Below are 22,001 nucleotides of genomic sequence, written 5' to 3'. Positions count from 1 at the left end.
AATAATAAATTTTCTGTTGTTTTTTAAAGGAAAAGTCATATAATTATAGTGAAGCATGTGATATATTTATAAGCTCCATATGAGATACTGATACTCTTAAACATGAGGCATACATAGGTTTGTAGCTTCAGTAGATAAACTAATTTAGTATTTTGTGGCTATGAAAAGGGTTTTATTGAAAAATTTTAATCAAAGCAAGCTACATCATCACATTATTTAATGATAAATTATATCATAGACACTTTACACAAGAACAACTTCAACAGCAACAAATTGAAATTTTCCCATACTCTTCTAGGTGGATTTAAATCATGTTTATGGTGAAACTTTGGATAGACAGCATAAACTGCGCCTTTTCAAGGATGGAAAACTGAAATATCAGGTTTGTTGCATTTGAATATTAAGAATTAATTATGACTCCCCACTTATATTTTAAATCTCTGATTAAAATTCATTTCTTAACTTTTTAATTAATGTGTACTTATTACTTTTTTTCTTAAGGTAATTGATGGAGAGGTGTATCCTCCCACAGTCAAAGATTCTCAGGTGGAGATGATCTATCCCCCTCATGTCCCTGAACACCTGCGGTTTGCTGTGGGGCAGGAGGTGTTCGGCCTGGTGCCTGGCCTGATGATGTATGCCACGATTTGGCTTCGAGAGCACAACAGAGTGTGTGATGTGCTTAAACAGGAGCATCCGGAATGGGATGATGAGCAGTTGTTCCAGACGAGCAGGCTGATACTCATAGGTAAGGAAGATGAGAAAATCATTTAAAGAAAACCTCTTCCCTGGGGATAAAACTAGTTTGTTACCTCTGCTGTGTTTGAAGAAATCCTTTGGGCAGGGCAGCGGGCGGGGGGTGGGGGTCCTGAAAGCAAAATCACATGCTCCATATGAACTGCATCCTTGAGCATGATTGTACTACAACTACCTTTTGACGCGATGGGAAAAAGGAAAAAGCAGAAGTCAAGGAATAGCCAATTAAAGAAACTGCATTTCCGTTGCTTGAAAGTTAGTGATCAGGAAGAATGAAATGTTCTACGTTCTTTATTTTGTGCAAATAGGAGAAACTATTAAGATCGTGATAGAAGACTATGTACAGCACTTGAGTGGCTATCACTTTAAACTGAAGTTTGACCCAGAGCTGCTTTTCAACCAACAATTCCAGTACCAGAACCGTATTGCTGCTGAGTTTAACACGCTCTACCACTGGCATCCCCTTCTGCCTGACACCTTTCAAATTGAAGATCAGGAGTACAACTATCGGCAGTTTCTCTACAACAACTCGATATTAATGGAACATGGGCTGACCCAGTTTGTTGAATCATTCAGCAGGCAAATTGCTGGGAGGGTAAGCATTAGTATTGAAAAACAAAACAAAATCAAGGACTAGTCAAAACTAGAATTTCTGCCACAGAAACGGTTTTCGTTAAACTTACTAAACAAGTGATTATCTTGCTTGTAAAATTCTTTTCTTGAAACAAGAAGCCTAACGTTTTCTGAAACGTCAAAGCTTTTAGTCTAGAGTTATCAAATGGCAATACGTCATCATACCTTAAAATATAGATATTTTCAACAACTTTCTGTAATCTGACAGATTACAGAAAGAAATATTTCAAAGTTTAGATCTCAGCCAGGAGTGTAGGTCTTTCCTACTTTGTACCCAAGGGATGCTTTTAAAATAGAAATTGTAAAGATGCCTCAAGTTTCTGTCTTATAATATAATTTATTTTCCACAGGTTGCTGGTGGTAGGAATCTCCCAGCTGCAGTACAACATGTAGCAAAGGCCTCAATCGACCAGAGCAGGCAGATGAAATATCAGTCTCTGAATGAGTACCGCAAACGCTTTCTGATGAAGCCCTATGCATCCTTTGAAGAACTTACAGGTGAGAAAGATTCTAAGGTCAAATGGAAATATCAGAGAAGCTGCACGCAGATTGAGCAAAGGGGTAAAACTATCGTTTTTATTCTGTCAAGTTTTACATCGGTTGCATCTCTGTCTTTGTCACCTTCACAGGCGAGAAGGAAATGGCTGCGGAGTTAGAAGCCCTCTATGGTGACGTTGATGCCATGGAGCTGTATCCTGCCCTTCTGGTAGAGAAGCCTCGTCCAGACGCCATCTTTGGTGAGACCATGGTAGAACTTGGAGCACCTTTCTCCTTGAAGGGACTTATGGGCAATCCTATATGTTCTCCTCAGTACTGGAAGCCTAGCACTTTTGGTGGAGAAGTAGGTTTTAAAATCATCAACACTGCCTCAATTCAGTCTCTTATCTGCAATAACGTGAAAGGCTGTCCTTCTACTTCGTTCAGTGTTCAAGACCCGGAACCCACCAAGACAGTCACCATCAATGCAAGCCCTTCCCACTCTGGACTGGATGATATTAATCCTACAGTACTACTGAAAGGACGTTCAACTGAACTGTAGAAGCCTATTGATCATATTTATTTATTTATATGAACAATCTCTTTTACTTATTTAATATTTATATGAAAGTCCTTACGTGACTTAATGCCTTCTGTTAAGGAGAAGGGGTTACACATGTGAAGATTTTCATGTCTGTAATTTAAAGGTGTCTTTTCTTCAAGTTCAAGGGAAAACCAGTTTTCCTTCTTTTTTATAAAGCAATGGGAGATGAATTTGACATCTTTTTTACTTGAATTTCAATTTAGATTGTTAGAATAAGAACGAAGTCAAAGATGTTTGAACGTTGAAATGTTTTTGGAAGATGACAAAATGCTGCAACTTTCTCTCTGTACTATTGATACTTACAGTGTATCTTCCCTGATACATTGGAAGCAACTACCTGCACACTGTTTTCTTTTTCTTTTTATTTTCTTCTTTCAGCCATTGTGCTAAGGGAAATCCTCTTCTGCTCAGGTTATTTCTTCCATTTTGTTTCCCTGGTTTTACGATCTGAGTTTGTCTTTCTTTGGACTCTGTCTATATTTTCTCATCTGAACCTTTGCAAGTTTTCAGGAAAACCTCAGCTCAGGACTACTATTTAGCTCCTCTTTAGAGGGGTAAAAGAAAACAAAAGCCCTCGAAACAGGCCTTGACAAAAAGGTAGGCTTGAAAGACAGAGAACTTCATAATGAATTTTAACTGTGTAACCAAAGAAGTCTACAAAGAGGATAATACCTCAGAAGGAACTGTAGGAGGTTCTTGACAGGAAGAAAGTTATATTCCAATTCTCATGAATGTCCTTTCCCCTTCAAAAACAAAAGCAAACAATTCCTGAATAGTTCCCAGGAAGACAATGCTTCTTCTTTTCCACATCTCATTGTCAACTGACATTTTCTGGTACTGTATGTTGTTACTTAATTTATTGAGGATTATTATTTATGTTTTGTCAGGATATTATTATTACAAACTGAGTTGAAGCCAGAAGTTATTGACTTCTTTTTTTTTTTTTTTGCATTATGTCAGAATCACTCTGTCTTCTTAGGGATACCTCTCTGAATTATTTTTGAGTTTGACAAATTACCTCTCTGAATTATAAGAAAGTATTGGATTAAGATTTGTGAATAAATTTTCAGGATCCCAACTCTGGTACATTGAGATCTATAAGGTTGGAAGTTCTCTTTAAGGTTTACTATATACACCAGCCCACAGAAAACTTTCTGTCTCATTAGCCTGGATGTGTTGTAAGACTGACCTTTTATACATTTTTCAAGGACCTGTGGATGGTCCATTAATTCATTCAACCATAGCTTATTGAGAAGACATTCTGTGCAAAGCACTGGTTTTAAGTCAAGCACTGATCCTGGATAACATTAGTATTTGTGTAAATAATGAAAAGCATGTCTCAGGCAGAGGGAGAAAATGAAATTTCATTAAAGAGAAATAACTCAGGGGAATTTTTATTTAAGATTTTATGTTTAAAAAGTTTATGGTTAAAAAAGAAATAGTCAATATTAGAAAGCCTTGTATGAAAAACTGTTCACTTCACTGATTTAAAAACTAATTGGCTATTAACATTAACCTGCTGTCTGAACCTAGGAATTGGGAATGTATATGTGAATGTTTGGGTGCCTGAGACAAATATGTATTTAAATTAACTTATGTAAAATGTCAGCATTGAAATATGTCTGTTTATTTTTATACTATTTAAAAATTGAAAAGTCCCTTCTAAAATAAATTTCGACTGTTTCCATATATCTTTGTCGTATGACGTATGATTTGTCTAAAGTGTTATACTTAAAGTAAATCATTGTCTTGTAGTCTATCTATTCCAAACTAGACTAGCTCTAGCTCTTAATGAAATGGTTCTGCCCTCAGTTACATCAAGGCTTCCTAGGATCACTATTTATAATTTCTCTTTCATTACCACACATTGGACAAGGTGTGCTTTGTGCTGTAGAAGATAGCAACAAACTGGTTTCCATTGCCTATTCTAGAAGATGGAAAGAATACCAAGTACACAAAAGGCAAAGAATAAGGAAAGAGTTACTAAGACGGTACAAAATTTAAAAGGAAGTTCAAAGAGGAAGAGGTTATATTCAGTTGGGCAAACCATTGATACCTGGCTCGTTGGCTTCTGTTGTACCCCTACTCTTGACATGTTGGTAGTAATTTCAATATTCATATGGGCCACATAATTAACATTCTGCCTGGCCTCTCTCTTCCTTGGCCTCCATTACTGTGATGACTTCTTCCACCATATTTCCTAGGATCATACATACCTTGATCTCATCATTAATTTTCCAAATCTTGATTTCAAGCATCCTCCATTTTGACCAACATTAACAGCTCTACACTCTACTGTGAATAACAGTATTCACACTCTAATTTCTAACTCTCCAGTTTCACTGAGCCTACTGACCCATCAACTTCATCATTAAACTATTTATCACCCCATTTATCTTCACATTTCCTTCCTGATGCATCAAGCTCAGATTCCATTGCCCACCATTATAATCACTCCCATCTACTCTCCCTTCATTGTACTTAACTGGCACAAGTTAATTAATTTCAACCATCCTCCTAATCTGTTTGACGTCTCGGTAGCCTTAAACACAAATGTCTATAGCTTCTTTTCTGAAAGATTTTTGTTTTTCTTGGCTTCATGATTTGATAGTGTCCTGGTCTTGCTCCACCTTCACAGAGCGCTACTACTCAGATTTTTTTAAAGCTCTTCATCCTCTACTGTACCTATAAATTGAATATCTTGATCCCCCTCTCTTCTTTATCTGCATTCTTCCAGGTGAATCCCATCCAAACTCATAAATTGAAACACTAATCATTCCCAAATTTATGTCTCCAGGGCCAACTTCTAATTGCCAATTGACAACTTCTCCACTCAAATACATGAATAATGGCTTATTTTATATCTCTGCCCTCTCAGCATCATACACATATACCCAAACTAATAGTAATCCAAACTTAAGAACACCACCATTACCTAGGTCTCAAACAAAAAGTCCTCTTTCCTTCATGCCCATAGCCAATCCAGCACCAATCTTGTTAACTATCTCCCATGAATAACTCCTAAATCTGTCACCTTTTCTCCAACTCCATTACCAATAACCTAGTCAGTGCAATAATCTCTTCATTGGTTTTCCCTCTTCTATTTTTGCCTCCTCCAAACCATTCTTCTTATGAGCAGCCATTTTCAAACATGAATCAGATCATGCCCCTCCCCTATTTGAAATCTTCCAGTCTTTCCTATTCCACAATGGATAAATCTAAACTCCTTATCCTATCTTAGGAGGGACTCAGTGATCTATCCCCTGCCTAGCTATTAGATCTGATCTACTAGAATTCCTCATCCTTGTTCATTGTGCCACTTTTCTTCTGCTTTGCTCACTAGCAGTGGTTTCAAGCTGTTGGCCCTATCTAGAATACTCCTTCTGCAGATTTTTGCATGGCTGGATCCTTCTCAACATTCAAATCTCAGCTTAAATTTCCCCTCTTAGAAAAGCCTTCTCCAACCACCTAAGCTAAAGGAACTACTAAAGCTATTTTGTTTCCTTTATGGCATTTATTTCTATCTGATATTATCTTGATTTGTATGTTTTTGTACTTACTATCTATGTCCCCTCACTAGAATTTCATGTCTACAAAAGCAAGGCCCTTCTTTGCATTGTTTGCTGCTCTCAAAACAGTGTCTGCCACTTAAAAGGCATTCAAAAGTATTCAATAAATGAATAGGAATAGGCTTCATGAAAGAAGAAGACTATGTGTTGATTCTTGAAGGAAGAGTAAAACCTTAAAAAATGGAGATATCCATTCTGGAAAATAGTTTGGCAGTTTCTTCTAAAGTTAAAAAATCAATTACCATGTATATCAGGTTTTCTACTGATGCTATAACAAATTACCTACCACAGGCTTACAGGCTTAACACAACACAAAATTATTATCTATACTTCTGGATGTCAGAAGTCAGAAATAGGTCTTATGAGTTAAAATCAAGGTGTCAATAGAGTGGTGTTTCTTCTGGACACTCTAGGGGAGAATCTGTCTCTCACTTTTCCCAGCTTCTAGAGGCTACCTGCATTCATTGCTTCAATCCCTTTCTCTATCATCAAAGCTGGCAGCGTAGTGCCTTCGAATATGTGCCTGACTCTGACCCTCTTGCCTTCCTCCCATAAGGGCCCTTTTGATTATATTGGGCCCATGAAGATAATGCAGGAAAATCTCCCCTTCTCATGATCTTAAATTTTTCACATATACAAAGTCCCTTTTGCCTTGTAAGGCAACATATTAACAGGTTCTAGGGATTAGGGCATGGACATATTTGGAGGTTCATTATTTTGCCTGCCATATCATACAACCCAGCCATTGCTCTCTTGGGCATTGATCCCAGAAAAATAAAACCTATATCTGTGCAAAAATCTGTATGTGAATGTTGACAGCAACTTTATTCATAATAGTCTCAAACTGGCAATAATCCAAATGTCCTTCAAAAAGTTAATGATTATGGGTCGGCCGAGTGGCACATTGGTTAAGAGTTGGCTTGGGGCGCCAGCACTGAGCAGCAGGGCCCTGGTTTGGAACTCACATGAGGGCCAGTGACGCTGTGCCCTCTACAGCTAAGATGATGAACAACAGCTGGACCTGGAGCTGGGCTGCCGTGAGTTGCCAGTGACGGCATAGGCTGCAGCCCCTACTGCAGTGGGTTGCCATAAGCTACCGTGTGTAGCCAGCAGCCAGCGTGAGCTGCCAAGGGCTGCCCTGAGTGGCCATCCAGAGGCCGGCGACGGATCTGCCTCACCTGGGAAGAGCGCAGTGATAATACCAATATGGGCCAATGAAGCGACGTCCTCCACAACTAGACTGAAGAACAAAAGGACAGCAACTTGTCTGTTCCCCTTCCCCAATTCTCCAACACTGTTCCCCTCCTCCAATTCCCCAATAAAATCTTAAAAAAAAAAGTTAATGGTGAAACAAACTGTGGCAAGCTGCTCTATATCCATATCATTGAGTACTATGCAGCAGAACAAACAAACTATTGATACATGCAACAATGTGGATAGAATGCAAGGAAATCATGCTGAGTGAAAAAAAAAGCCAATCTTGAAAGTTACTTGCTGTATGGTTCTATTTACATAACATTCTTGAAATAAAACTATAGAAATGGAGAACAGATTAGTGGTTACCAGATTAGGGATGGGGGTTAGCTATAGCTAAAAAGGGGTAGAGTGGAGAAGCCTTGTGCTGATAGAACATTTCTGTTATCTTGACTAAGTTGGTAGTTCTACAAAGCTCCATATGTGACATAATTGCATAGAACTACACACACACACACACACACACACACACACACACACACGAATGCATGTATAAATGGTGAAGCCTGAATGAGCTCTCTGTATTTTATCACAGTCAATTTCCTGATTTTGATATTTTACTACAATTATGCAAGATGTCAACCTTGTGGGTGGAGGTGTAAAGTTTGCCTGGAACCTCTCTGTACATTTCTTTGCAATTTCCTGTGAATTAATAGTTATTTCAAAATAAAAAATGAAAAAACTAAGGAAGAGATGCAATGTCATTCTTGGTAGAGGGAACAGCTTTACAGGCTGTTTTTGTACCATGTGATTTCCTTAACCCTCATCCAAACTGCCACAGTGGATTGGACCCAACCCAAGCTGAGAAAAATAAAATTATCTCTCCAAGGAATTTAATTAGGATGGAGATTCTAGCTCAGCCAGACAATTATATACTGTTGACAACAGTGTCAACGCAATCTAATGGGTAAACCAAAAAACTCTTTTCAATAAGTGGTCAGGGAACAACTGAATATCCCCATGAAAAAAAGAACCACAATTATACATCACAGTACACATAACTAATTCAAGATAGTTCATAGATCTACAGGTAAAAGCTAAAAGTAAAAAGCTTCAAGAAAGAAATAGTATAATATGTTCATGAACCTAGGGTAGACAAAGAATTTTAAATTTTATCCAGAAAGTACAAACCAAAAAGAAAAACAATTAATAAAGTAGACTTGATAAAATTAGAAAATTTACTCACCAAAAGACTACACTAGGAAAATGAAAAGAGAAGACACCAACTCATAGGAAATAATCACAGTACACATATCTAACAAAGGACTTGAACATCGAATATATGGATAACTCCTCTAACTCAGTAAAAAAACAATTTAATAAAAAACAAAAGCAGGAACTTACACAGAATGATATATGAATATCCAATAAGTACATGAAAATGTGTTCAACATCATTAGTCATCAGGGAAATGCAAATTAAAACCACAGTGGGATGCTACTACATACCATTAGAATCATTAAAATTTAAAAGATTAATGAGAATGGTTAATTTTATATGTCAAATTGGCTAAGCTATGGTGCCCAATTGTTTGGTCAAACACCAGCCTAGATGTTGCTGTGAAGAAATTGTTAGGTGTGACTGACATTGAAATCAATGGACTTTGAGTAAGGCATATACTTCTCCATATCATGGTGATCCTCATCCAACCAGTTGAAGGCATTAAGAGCAAAGACTGAGGTTCCCAGGAAAAGAAGGAATTCTCAAGACAGCACCACGAAAACCCTGCCTGAGTTTCCAGCCTGCAAATTTCAATCCTTATTGTAGAATATAATGTACAAAGAAAGAGAGCTCCCAGTCACTCTAACTGAATAGAGGGTTTACTATGTTAGAACTGTAGTAAAGATTACAAATGTGCCAGGGTCATCCTATTTCTTATAAGTGATAATGTTTTGGGTATATCATAACCAAATACTGTATATAGACTTCACTGCACATCACTTATGTGAAAGTAACTTATTTAATAATCACAACAATAAATAATGGAGTGAGTAATGAAAAATCAAAGCAAATCATTGCAAAATTGAAATAATTGTTATAAAGTTCATGTGCTGAAGCTCATGTACTTCACTCACAAGAAAAGATTTCAGGGCCTCAATGAAAGGCAATTTCTTTTTGATGAGGGCACTTACTGATAGTTGGAAAGATGGAAAAAAAATAGAAAGTAAGTAAATACACACCCCAAATTAAAACCTTGAGTGATATATGGCTATTACGTATTTCTCAATATTTAAATGATCACTTTAGCAATAAGAAGCTGTTACTTATCATTTTCAAAATTGAACCCCGGATGTCCCCTCACTTTCCTTCATTCCACATAAACAGGTATAGAGAGATACCTGTGACATGTGTTATAACTTATTTAATGATTATACGTTAACAACAATATCACAGATTTAGGAAACTCAGAGCTGTTTTATTCTATAGTTTTCAACAAAGCTGAGGCTTGAAAAAAGATTTAACCATCACAATTGTCCCCCAATTTCATCTCCAATTCCAGTGTACCATTAAGGGCTCAAGTGTTTGCAGAGCTTCGCTACAGTCTATGAAGTAGAGGGGCGTTGCTTAAGATAACTAGGACACAGTTTGGCAAACCATTCTGTTTTTCAATCCAGACCAAAAAGCACTGCTTTTGAGGACCCTCATTAAACACAATCACTATTCAAAAGGGATCGTATTGCTCTCATAATAATTCATTTAAATGCCTTAAATTAAGTAGGATGTATGTCTATGTAAATTCGCTCAGATAAATAAATGGCCAAACTGCCTACAAGCTGGACCCACGGAAAGGAGCTGCAAAGGCTAGATCATTATTTGATAAAATAAAGAACTCAGGACCAGTTATCCTCAGCATACTTCCCAATCAGTTTCTTTTCCTAGACAACGCATCACGGAAGCCAAACGGAAGATGCCTAAGACTTGGGCTGGCCTTGTGTCTCAGCCTCTTGTGCCTCAGTGTTGTTGTGCGAGTGGACTCTGTCCAGATAGTGTTTCACCTGCCCTCTCATGTCCATAATTATTCCCAACAGATGATGTGTAACCATCATGGTGTGACTTTCCTTGGCTGTTACTCAATATCTGATGATGACAACATCCACAACAGACAGGGTGGGGTATATTTTACATGCTCTTGAAAGAGTGTTTCCACTTACATAGTCCACAGAAAGATCCAAGGAAGGAAGAAAGGCCAATGGGGAAACAATCGACTTAAGCAAAAAAATAGTTGGAGATGATGCACAGGACAAGAATGTTCCTTTCATCCACACCCTGAAAACTACCACTTAAAATGTAAATTTTCTGTAACATTGTCATGGTATATTTTATTCAGACTTGATTTATTACTGTTAAAAAATGTTGTAAATATTGGGTTATCTGAAATGCAGTCTAAGACGGAAGGTGCCTGCTTCAAAGAGAGAGAGAGAGAGAGAGAGAGAGAGCGACTCTTTGAATATTGAAGACAGTCTAATTATATTAAAGCTTCAGCTTTGGGGAGTTTAACACCAAATAGATTGATACAGCTCTCCCTTTTCTTATATTAATTCTCTTCATTCATTTAAAAGGTGTCATATATCACAAATATTCTTAATAAAGTGAATCACATAAATGTAAATTTAGAACATGACGACTAATTTATGTTGAGAAATTTAGAGCATCACTTGAAGGAGCCAGAGATACCTTGAGAATTAAAATACCATTGTAAATTTCTAGACTAAATTACTTCATTCAGCTCGTATAAGTCAAGAATATGACTTTTTACATCCCTGATATTAATAGCATGGTGGTGCCCTGGCTATGTGCTCATAGCCAGGGCATGGAGTTGGGCAAACATGGGCTCTGCCACTTTCTAGCAGGTGGTTAGCAAGAGCCCCACATCCCTCACCTTTAAAATATAAAATGGGAACAGTAATGCCTACTGTATTCCTGGCTCCAGATTGACATACAACTTAAGATGGCTATTTTTATTTTTCTATTTCAACCTATCAATCAAGGCAAATGACTTTTTTAGTTTTTCATTTCTCCAGTCATGTAAGAGTGTTGATATTAATATTGTATGGAGAAAATAAATCAGGGAAAGTAGAATTTGAGGCTCTATTATTGGCTTCTGTGACATCAAGAGCTAGGAATCTTGCTGGGTTTCATTTCGTTCAGTCATACTGTGAGAAGTTCTAGAGAAGGCTACACACTTCCTGCTCTCATACATGACTCCTAAGTTAACTTAATACCTACATATCCTGTGGTAACTTAATATAGCTCTTTCTTTCTCCATCAGTGTAATGGGGACAAGAGACAGGGTAAGAAGCTTTACAGCTCAGGGAAGGTCTGCCCTGTCATACTATTTAGGAAACATTAAGTAGAGTATTTTTTAACTTGGTAGTTGCAGTAGACAGAGTTATGCCGTCCTGTGAAGTTGTCCAAGCCCTAATACCAGAATTTGTCATATATATAACATAAAAAGCAGCAGATGGAACTTAGTTTGCAAATCTTCAGACCTTAAAATAAAGAGATTACCCTGAATTACCCAATGCAATCATAAGTGTCCTTAAAAGTGAAAGAGGAAGGCAGAAAAGTCAGTATCGGTGTGATACAACGTGAGAAAGACATGACCAGCCCCTGCTGACTTTCAAGATGGAAGAGGCCCAGGGACCCAGAATGTCGGAAGCATCTAGCAGCTGGAAAAGGCAAGAAATATACATATTTCACAATATTTGAAGACACACACACACACACACCAGGAGGTTGGACGATTAAGTTTGAGAACTCATCCTAGAAAAAGTGCTACATGCCTCATTGCTGAATACCACTACAGTCACCTTCAAAGTACTCCCCTTGGGAAGCTATGCACCCATGCCAGCACCTAGTCCACCCTTCAAAGCAATTTTGGAACTCTTTATCTGGAATGGCCACCAGAGCTGTTGTGTTATCTTGATGTCCTGAATGTCATCAAAATGTCTTCCTTTTAATATTTCCTTTATCTTCCGGTAAAGAAAGAAGTTACTGGGGGCCAGATCAGGTAAGCAGGGAGGGTGTTCCAATACAGTTGTTTGTTTACTGGCTAAAAACTCCCTCACAGACAGTGCTGTGTGAGCTGGTGCATTGTTGTGATGCAAGAGCCATGAATTGTTGGTGAAAAGTTCAGGTCATCCAATTTTTTCACGCAGCCTTTTCAGCATTTCCAAATAGTAAACTGGTTAACTGTTTGTCCAGTTGGAAGGTTAGCAACATCATTGCAACAAGTTCACGGACTTAATTGTCAGACTGCGCGCACGTGTGTAAATCAAATCGTAGAGTGCATTTTGAACTCAGTCTCCTTCTATTACACGTTAATGTTGTGGTCCCTCCTTCTGGCATCCCACATGGATTAGAGGGTGTGTGGTTCTTGCTTCAAGGCCCTTATTACTTATTTGTCTTAGGTCTTGCCTTACACATTTGCATTAAGTACAGTCTTTAAGCTCATGTAGTCATCATTAAATTTCCCGAGATTTTCCTTTTGGGGGAATTTCTCTGCAAATACTGGTTGCAAAGTTGATTACCTTTCTTTCCCGTATGACCATTTTTTGCTGAATCTCTGTTGAAATCAACCCTTATCTATTTTGTGTGGATTGGATGGAGGTTTTAAAGAAGAATGCATAATTTTCTTCTTGGAATTAAAATAGAAAACGAAAGCCTTTACTTGTCCACTTGCAAAATAAGTACACCACTAAAATCCCCCCTTTCCCCAACGTGATGTCAGCTCTGAATGAGAAAACAAATGGTTACATTCTTCACTCCCAGTGAGCTGAAGCTTTAATAAGATCCAGAAGAAGGAGGCAAGTCAAATTGGAGATTATCATAACATGGTGAAATGAAAAAGAAAAAAAAAAGGGTTTTTAGAGTCAGAGAAACTTGCATGCTCAATAAACTTAGTTCTTGCCAACTCCTAACAATTATTCTCTCTTTTCACTAAGTCTTTATTACAGAATTGTGGTATTTATTTTTCTATTCTCAGAGCGAAGCTCAGTACTGGGAACACCCAAAATACTCCTCACTGGTTTTTGATTGAGTGGATATGTCACATCTAGCACTGAAAGACATTGGCAATGAGAAGACTAAGTCACTCTGGTAGGATGCAAAAAGTTACTGTTTAGCGGATGGACTCTTTTGCTATCATAGATTATCTTGAGCAAAGCTATACATCTAAAATAAAAATCACAACAACCCCCAAATGTCATAAAGCTTCAGATAGTTCTTTAAGCCTTTGAACATGACCCAAGTGAAGAACCTAGGGCAGTGGATTCTCCTGCAGTGAAAAGAAATCCTAACAACTTGGAATAGACTTAAGCAAAGTATATAAGGAGAGAGGGTAGCAGTGACATAGAGCTTTCAACTGAGAATCAAATAACTAAGAGATCCAGTTCACCGCGAATTTACTTTATCAAGTTATTTAAAAGGTTTTGGTAGAAAACATCAGGGGAAAGTTTCACCTTAACAACTTTTGGGTCTTTTTGAATCTTGAGTTCCTATAATTCTCTCTGGGTATTTTTCTACTTTATAAAGTGAGGGAGCTGGTGTTATGGACTGAGTGTGTGTGTCCCCTCAAAATCCATATGTTGAAGATCTAACCCCCCTGGTGGGGCTATATTTGGAAATGAAGCCTCTAAGGGAGCGATTAGGTTAATACTGAGTAACTATTAAAGGGCAATGGAGTCAGAAGAAGAAACAAACTTCAGGATTGAAGGGAAGTATATATTACTTTTACTGCAGGTTATGAGAGGGAAAACAAAAGAAAACAGTCCTAAAATCGTCACTAATTGTTGGCACTGTCTCAAACATAGGACCACCCATGGAGAACCAGAGTATAAACTTGTTTTTGTAACTGGTGGGCTTTTTGTAGGGAGGGGAGCGGGAAGGATGAGTGTTAATGGTTTAGGTAAAGGGTAGGAGTGGAAATGTTTGTAAAGAAACATAAATAAAATGAGTTCTTATAAGTACTTCCTCTGGATTAATCTGACTAATCTTGTCAGTGTTTTCTTGGCTTTCAGACAGTGTTTTTCAAACCAGGAAGTGGGTCAGCCAGACCTGGGGCATACAAAACAATCAGATGATATACAAAGGATTAAAAGACTTGTTCTGTAAATCAGTAGATTTATAAAATTTCTCAGAGCTTGTCATATCTCAGAGGCTCTCCCCCACCTTTCATCTTTTATCCTGAATTTACTGACACAATTAGGTTTGCATATAAATTAAGAGGTTGAAATATTAAAGAGTAGTCAGTTTAGTAAGAAAGTAGAGATTTTCAACACTACACAAAATGTCTAATGAATAAAGCTAAGCAGAGGAGAAATATGGTTGGATTAAATATAATGTAATGATATTTTGTTACAAATACAATTTCTCCTAGGTTGATCCTAAGCACTGCCATTTATGAATAGCCAGCTTTAGTTACAGCTGAGAATGATGGGATATTTCTTTGAATAAAGCAGTTCATCCTAGAGGTGTAGTCTACCAACTCCTTAGATCATATTATCCTTGGACAATCCTCAATTAGACATTGAGGATTTTGATACATGGCTCAGAGTCTTGCACTTCCTCACAACTCTTGCCCATGTTTTAGAAGATTACAGGGATTGTGTAGATAATCCGTTTAATGGTCTATGATTTTCAGTTCTTCTCCATTTCAGCCACCATCCACCCCTTTCCAAGGCAACCTTTATTATCATTTAATGCTGTATTAGCTCATAAAATTTACCCCCTGATGTTTCCATGATTTCTGTACTAACAGCTCTCTCCCATCTTAACTCACACCTTATTATACTCCTACCTCAGCTAGGCCTAATCCTTTATTCCTTAATTTCATTTCAGTCAGTTGATCTTTTGAGTTTTCTTTCTTCCATATCATACATTCTCACCATCCAGAGATAACTATAAATATTTTGGTATATTAGAACATCATAATACTATTTTAAACAGAAATTTTGCTTTTTTATGAAGTCAAGACTATGAATTTTTTATTGTTTATGATTTAAAATCTTGCCCCCAAACTCCCTCACTCTAAGGCCTACATTCTTTTCTACTAATTGCATAATTTTTGCATTTCACAATTGGCCCTTCAGTGCATCAGGAGTTCACCTTTGGAAAAGTAGTGTAGGGGTGAAAACTCCTTGAGGGGGTAATATCTAAGAGGCAGCAGAGAAGGCGAGTAGAGAGGGTTAGGCAGATCAGCTAAAACATACCATGGTTCACTCCCCCACCCTCGGCAGCCTTGCCACTACTCACTCATCCCTCACTTAGCAAAAACCCTACCTTACTCAATATGTTGAGATGAGAAATTCTGACTTTCTTAAAACAAAAGATAATGCTATAAAAATAAAGCAATAAGTAAATTTTAATAAAAAGTTTGTGGAAAGTAAATATGCTGCTAACAGTAAAGAATTCAGTCTGTATAGAAAGTTAAACTCAAGGCAATCTTCTGGAAAGTAGAATAAAAGATATGTAAGGGAAATGGGAAAGAAAAGATAAAAGAGTTAGAAAAATCCAGGAGGGCTAACTTCTAATAAAAAAGAGGGTTAGGGCCGGCCAAGTGGTGTGTTGGTTAAGAGCTGGCTTGGGATGCCAGAGGGCCCCGGTTCGGATCCCACATTTGAGGGCCAGCGACACTGCCCTCTGCAGCTAAGATGGCGAGCAGCAGCTCGACCTGGAGCTGGGCTGCCATGAGTCGCCGGCGACGGTGTAGGCTGCAGTCCCTGTGGCAGTGGGTTGCCATGGGCTACTGTGTGTAGCCAGCAGCCAGTGTGAGCGGCCAGCCATCCAGAGGCCGGCGACTGATATGCCTTGCCTGGGAAGAGCGCAATGATGGTGCCAGCTTGGGCCAGTGAAGCAACATCCTCCACAACTAGACTAAAGAACAAAACAACAGCAACTTGTCTGTTCCCCTTCCCCCAATTCCCCAATAAATTAAAAAAAAAAAGGAGGTTAGAAAAAGAAAACAATAAAACTATAGGGGAGTTTTGTTTAAATTATAAGTGAAATGTTTTTATAGTAAAAAGAGGTTATTGAATATCAGCTTAGAAAATATAAACAGATACAAATCATAATGCTGTGAAATTTCAGAACACCAATGATGAAGAAGTGGGGAGAACAATTTCCCAAGAAAGGGTGAAAGTAAATTACAATTAAAAGAAAGAAAATTAGATGGCATTGGACTTCTCAGGAACAGCACTGGATACCAGGGATCAGTGGAAACATAACTTTTACATTCTGTGGGAAGAATTTCAAGATGAAATTCTATAGCTAGCCAAATTCTAAATCAAATGTGAGGCTAAATAAGACTTTTCAGAGATGCAAGGACTGAAAAAAGAAAGAAAGGGGGAAAAAATGGACCTGTTAAGTACCTGTTCACAGGAGGTTACTAGAGGATTGCTACAGTAAAATAAAGCCATAAAACAAAAAAGAGGAAAATAATGGGTCTTGTTAAACAAGGTATTGAACACAGTAGAAGGATAAAATTCAGTTCCACATTGATGATGAATCTTAAAGAAAGAGGCTGAGACACTCAGCAAGCCGAGAAGAAACTGGTTGAACTGGAACAGGAGGACAAAGTGCTTGGGGGTTGGGTCTCCAGAAAATATATGGAATCGAGAGATTACCTGACATGTTTGAGATTTTGGAAAATAATATTGATAGCAACTTAATAGACATGATGGAATATTTACAAATATGAAGCATAGATATTTTTAAAAAGGGGGATTCGGACTAAGCAAATGAAAAGCTAAGTGAATTTAGCTGAAGGAAAAACTAAATTTGGGCCAAAAGTGAAGAGCTAAATAAGCTGTCAGTACACTTTCAGTTCTGAGGCTTTTTATATATTCACAATAATGTAAACAATCTGTTGATTTGACAAAAAATAGTGATAAAGTTAGATTAGCATGATGGGAGAGGAGATGAACAGAGTAACAAAGCTGAAAACTCATCTTCATTACAGGAAATTAATAGAAAATGTGTAAAATTGATAAACCAAGAAATAGTATAAGTATAGTATCTAGGAATATGAAGATTAATCCTAAAAGAAAATACAGAGAGCTAAAAGGGGTTGGTTCAGGGGAGCAGTAATGATTCAGATAGGGAGACAGTTTTTCTCACTATAAGACTTCTTATTGGATAATCAGACTTGGTGCATTTATAAATTCAGTAAAATCATACTGAGTTTAAATGTAAGTCAGTTTACATTTTTCCACTTTAAGATGGTGAAATCTGAATATATCACTCTAGAGATGACACAGAAAGAAGAGCAGGGGGAATTTTGGAGGGATCGTGATGGTTTCATTTTCAGAGCATGTTGACAGGTTGGAATGCTGAGCAGACATCACAATCTAAATCTGCAGACCATGACTTTGACCTTCAGCCTCGTATGTCCAGTTGTCTGATGGTCATATCTGCTTGGTTGTCTTCATCATTACTTTAGGTCAGTCTTGCCAAAACTATTGTAACTTCATGATTATCCCCACCTCCATATTACCCTCTTTGGTACTCTCTCTTTCAATTGGTAGCATTATCATCAACCATGCACCCCAACCTAGAAATATGGAGTCATCCTTGACTATTCCCTTTAACTCATTCCTGACAGACACTTCCCAAGTTCTGCTGATAGTATCACCTAAAATTTCTAATATGTACCTTTATCCACTTCCACTTGCCTAATTCAATCTTTCATCATTCGAAGCCTGAATGACAATGGTCTGTTTACAATTTTATCTCCCTTAATTCCACCCAAAGTGATTTTAACTATGGGTACCACTCTACCAAGTCAGAAATTCTTACACTGTGTATGCGTGTATGTGCATGACCTATTTTAGAAAAGGAAAACATTTAGTGATGCTAATGTAAGAATAATAAGGCTCACGGAACTCTGAATAATTCAGCAATAATTACAAAATCAATTATTATCACAATGTCACAGTGAATGTCACAACCCCATTCACTCACCCAATCAAAGAATAGTTATTGAGCACTTGCTACTATGCATCAGAGGGTACAGGGAATTCTGCAGTGGCCAAAGCAATCGAGTCCTTGCTTTCAGAGACAGACAGTTAACAAATAAACAAGTAAGTAGTGGTAAGCACTATAGAAATAGCACATAAGTTTGCGTAGGTTGTTTTATTTAGGGAGGGCAGTAAAGGCCTCAAAGATTAGATCACATCTGAACAGAGATTTGAAAGAAGTGAGAGAGCCATGTGGGTGTCCGAGAGAAAGATGTCTCAGAAAGAGGAAACAGAACATGCACGAGTCCTGAAGTGGGAGGTGCTCAGAGTGTCTGAGAACAAGGAGCCTGGCTGGCTGGAGTGGAATGAACAAGAAGGAAACGAGTAGAAGATGAGGTCAGAAAGGAAGCCTTACGCCAGATCATCTAGGGCCTCATAAGCCATGGTGATGTCAGGCTAGATTTGTCCTAAATGTGATGGTGATTCTCTGGGAACTTTGAATGGAGGTGTGACAAACACTGTCTACACATGGTGGGTGTGACTACTCTTCAGATTCTTACAAATTATAGCTGTGGGCATCTCTTCTGTTTCTGCTGACTTTATGAAGGGAAGGGTCTTAATGTTTGTTGATTTTATGGGGTGAATTCAGGAGGAGGGAAAGAATAGGGGATGGAGGTGTCCATTCCAGATGGAGGTCTATTTTCTCTTACTGCATGAACAGCCTAGTATAGAGAAGGTTGATTTTCTTTAGGAAACTTATTGCTGTTAGAGAGATTCTACCCACTTACAAATCTTTCACTTCCTATGGAGACAGTTAACATTAATACACCTGATATAATTTTATGCAAAAAGAATATTCACTCTTTCTTTCCATCTCTGCTTGGATCATGTTGCAAAGCATTCCTGAGTTGACTGCCAGTGAAGAGTGCCTTACCCCAATTTTTTTTTTCCCATTGTGGACTAGTTTCCCCATGTGGAAAGAAAGATGACTGATGGCATTTCCTGATGACATACTTCCATCTTCAAGACCCAGGTGAGAAATCCTATTCTCTAGTTTCAATAAAAACTCCAAAATGCAAGTTTCTGGTTGGCCTGGCTGGGATCACATGTTCATCCTTGGATCAATCACTGAAGCTAGAGGAATGAATGAGTTACTCTGGCAGGCCAGATACATATCTGGTGCCCACTCCAGGCCTGGGGAGAAGGTACTATGATAGATAACCTAAGCCAGAAGGGAAGGGGAAGCCATAAATAAAAGATAGAAAATATACACAAACACCTGCTAGATATGACATACAAAATCTCTGACAATCTGAACACTGCCTATCTCCTTCCACTCCTTAAATCACATTACTCTCCAGAAATGGAGCAGAGTGGTTCAGAAAACGAGCTTTGAGGTAGCATATCTAAGTTTACATCAGAAATTTCTATTTGCTAATTATAAGGTCTTGGGTAATTTTTGTAACTTCCCTAAGCCTTAGTTCCTTAATTTGTTAAATGTGGTAAATAACAGAACTAAAGGAAATGATGCAAGAGAAACACTTGACATAGGGTCTCCTATGTAGCAGGTGTGAGATTTTAGGGAGTCGATAAATAGCACCCTTCTTTCCCCTTCAAGTTTGTTTAATTTAAAGAGATACTCAGAAACCAGAAAAGGTGTCAGATCATGTATTTCTGTTTAAAATCCTTTGGAGATTGCCCGTCTCACACAGAGAAAAAGCCAAAGTCACTCTAGGCGTATAAGACCCTGAAAGCATCTTCCCCACTCCCCATCCTCTTATTACCACTCTGTCCTCATTTCTTATGGTTTCTAGGGTGCTCACTTGACACAGCCACACTGGCCTCATTCCTCTTCCACAAACTTCCAGGGAACCTCCCCCCTCAGGTCCTTTCCCCTTGATTTTCCCACTGCTTAGAATACTCCGGGCACATGCATGCACATGGCTTGTTTCCTTTCCTTAGGGAAGGAAATAGACACAGTCTTTGCCCTCATTGGGCTGATAGTCTAGTGAAGAGATGGGCGTGAAATGCACAAACAAACAAATATGAGATGAATACAAAATGTGGTGAGTGTTGTGATAGAAAAGACAGACCAGTACTCCTATAAGAAACAATAATGGGACAGAATTACTGAATTCAGAATGGCGGACAAAGGAAGGACCCTACAAGAAAAGGCCATTTAAGCTGGGACTGGTATGCCAATAACAAAATCAGAAAGTACAGACCTTGTCCAAGGCCATTATCCAGCCTATAGAAATGGAACAATAATGAAGAGTTACCTGGGAACCAGGTCAGGGTCTGGGATGTTCACTCACCCCCAGTCACTTGCATAAGGGACTTGGCTCCTCTGGTTTTCAGGCCTTTGAACAACACTGCCAGCATCCAAATGACAGATCGTGGGATGTCTTGATAATTGCATGTGCCAACACCTAGTAATAAATCCATAATGGCATGAGCCAATGACTAATAATAGATTATATCTCCTATTGGTTCTATTTCTGTTTCTCTGGAGAATCCTGACAAATACAACTGCTAATTGGACTACATACCTTATTCAGTTTTCACTAGTTTTTATATGTACTCATTTGCCAGTGTGAGTGTGTACACTGTGCAATTTGTTACCATACGCAGATTCGTGTAGTCCCCATCACAATCAACATACGGAAGTCAACAGCAAAAAACCAATCTGATTAAAAATGGGCAGAAGATGAAGAGGGGAAAGGGGACCAAATACATGGTGACAGAAGGAGACTAGACTTCAGATGGTGAGCATACAATGGAGTATACAGATGCTTAATTATAAAATTGTACACCTGAAATTTATATATAAATGTTATGAACCAATGTTACCCAAATAAATTTATTAAATTTTTTTTTAAAATAAGCAGAGGATCCGAATAAGCATTTTTCTAAAGAAGACATATTGATGGCCAATGTACAGGTACATGAAAAGGTGCTCAACAGCACAAATCATCAGGGAAATGCAAATCAAATCTACAATGAGATATCACTTCATACCTGTTAGAATGGCTATTAGAAAAAAAATAATAATAACAAGTGTTGGTGAGGCTGTGGAGAAAAGGGAACCCTTGTACACTGTTGGTGGGAATGTAAATTGGCACAGACACTATTGAAAACAGCATGGACTTTCCTCAAGAAATTACAAATAGAACTACCATATGATCCAGCAATTCCACTTCTGGGTATTTATCTAGAGGAAATGAAGACACTAACTTGAAAAGGCACCTGCATCTCCATGTTTTTTGCAGCATTATTTACAATAGCCAAGACATGGAAACAACCTAAGTGCCCATCGCTGGGGGAATGGATAAAGAAAATGTGATATTTATGACATATATAATGGAAATATTACTCAGCCATAAAAAGAAGGAAATCCTGCCATTTAAAACAACATGGATGCATTTTAAGGGCATTATGCTAAATGAAATGAGTCAAACAGAGAAAGACCAATACAGTACGATCCACATATATGTGGAATCTAAAACAAAAACAAAAACACTAAACTCAGACACAAAGAACAATTGATGGTTGCCAGAGGCAGAGGAGAGGGAGTGAATGAAATGGATGAAGGCAGTCAAAAGGTACAAACTTGCAGTTATAAAACAAATAAGTCATAGGGATGCAACATACAACATGGTGACTATAGTTAATAATACTATATTATACGTATATTTGAACATTGCTGAGAGAGTAGATCTTAAAAATTCTCATCACAAGAAAAAAAATGTAATT

The 22,001-nt window shown here is 38.0% G+C and overlaps 1 protein-coding gene across 1 annotated transcript; it reads left to right on the top strand.

Moving 5' to 3' along the window:
- Positions 1-152: 152 nt before the first annotated feature.
- PTGS2 (prostaglandin-endoperoxide synthase 2) lies at positions 153-4,159 on the top strand. Its single transcript, XM_019635433.1, has 5 exons — positions 153-382; positions 502-748; positions 1,065-1,351; positions 1,740-1,887; positions 2,019-4,159. The coding sequence occupies exons 2-5, from the start codon at positions 553-555 to the stop codon at positions 2,426-2,428; spliced, it is 1,041 nt and encodes a 346-aa protein (XP_019490978.1). The 5' UTR covers positions 153-382; positions 502-552; the 3' UTR covers positions 2,429-4,159.
- The last annotated feature ends 17,842 nt before the right edge of the window (positions 4,160-22,001 follow it).

Source organism: Hipposideros armiger, unplaced genomic scaffold (assembly GCF_001890085.2).
Source record: "Hipposideros armiger isolate ML-2016 unplaced genomic scaffold, ASM189008v1 scaffold_22, whole genome shotgun sequence".
In the NCBI taxonomy this organism is placed as follows: domain Eukaryota; kingdom Metazoa; phylum Chordata; class Mammalia; order Chiroptera; family Hipposideridae; genus Hipposideros; species Hipposideros armiger.
This window is presented reverse-complemented; position numbering and strand designations above follow the sequence as displayed.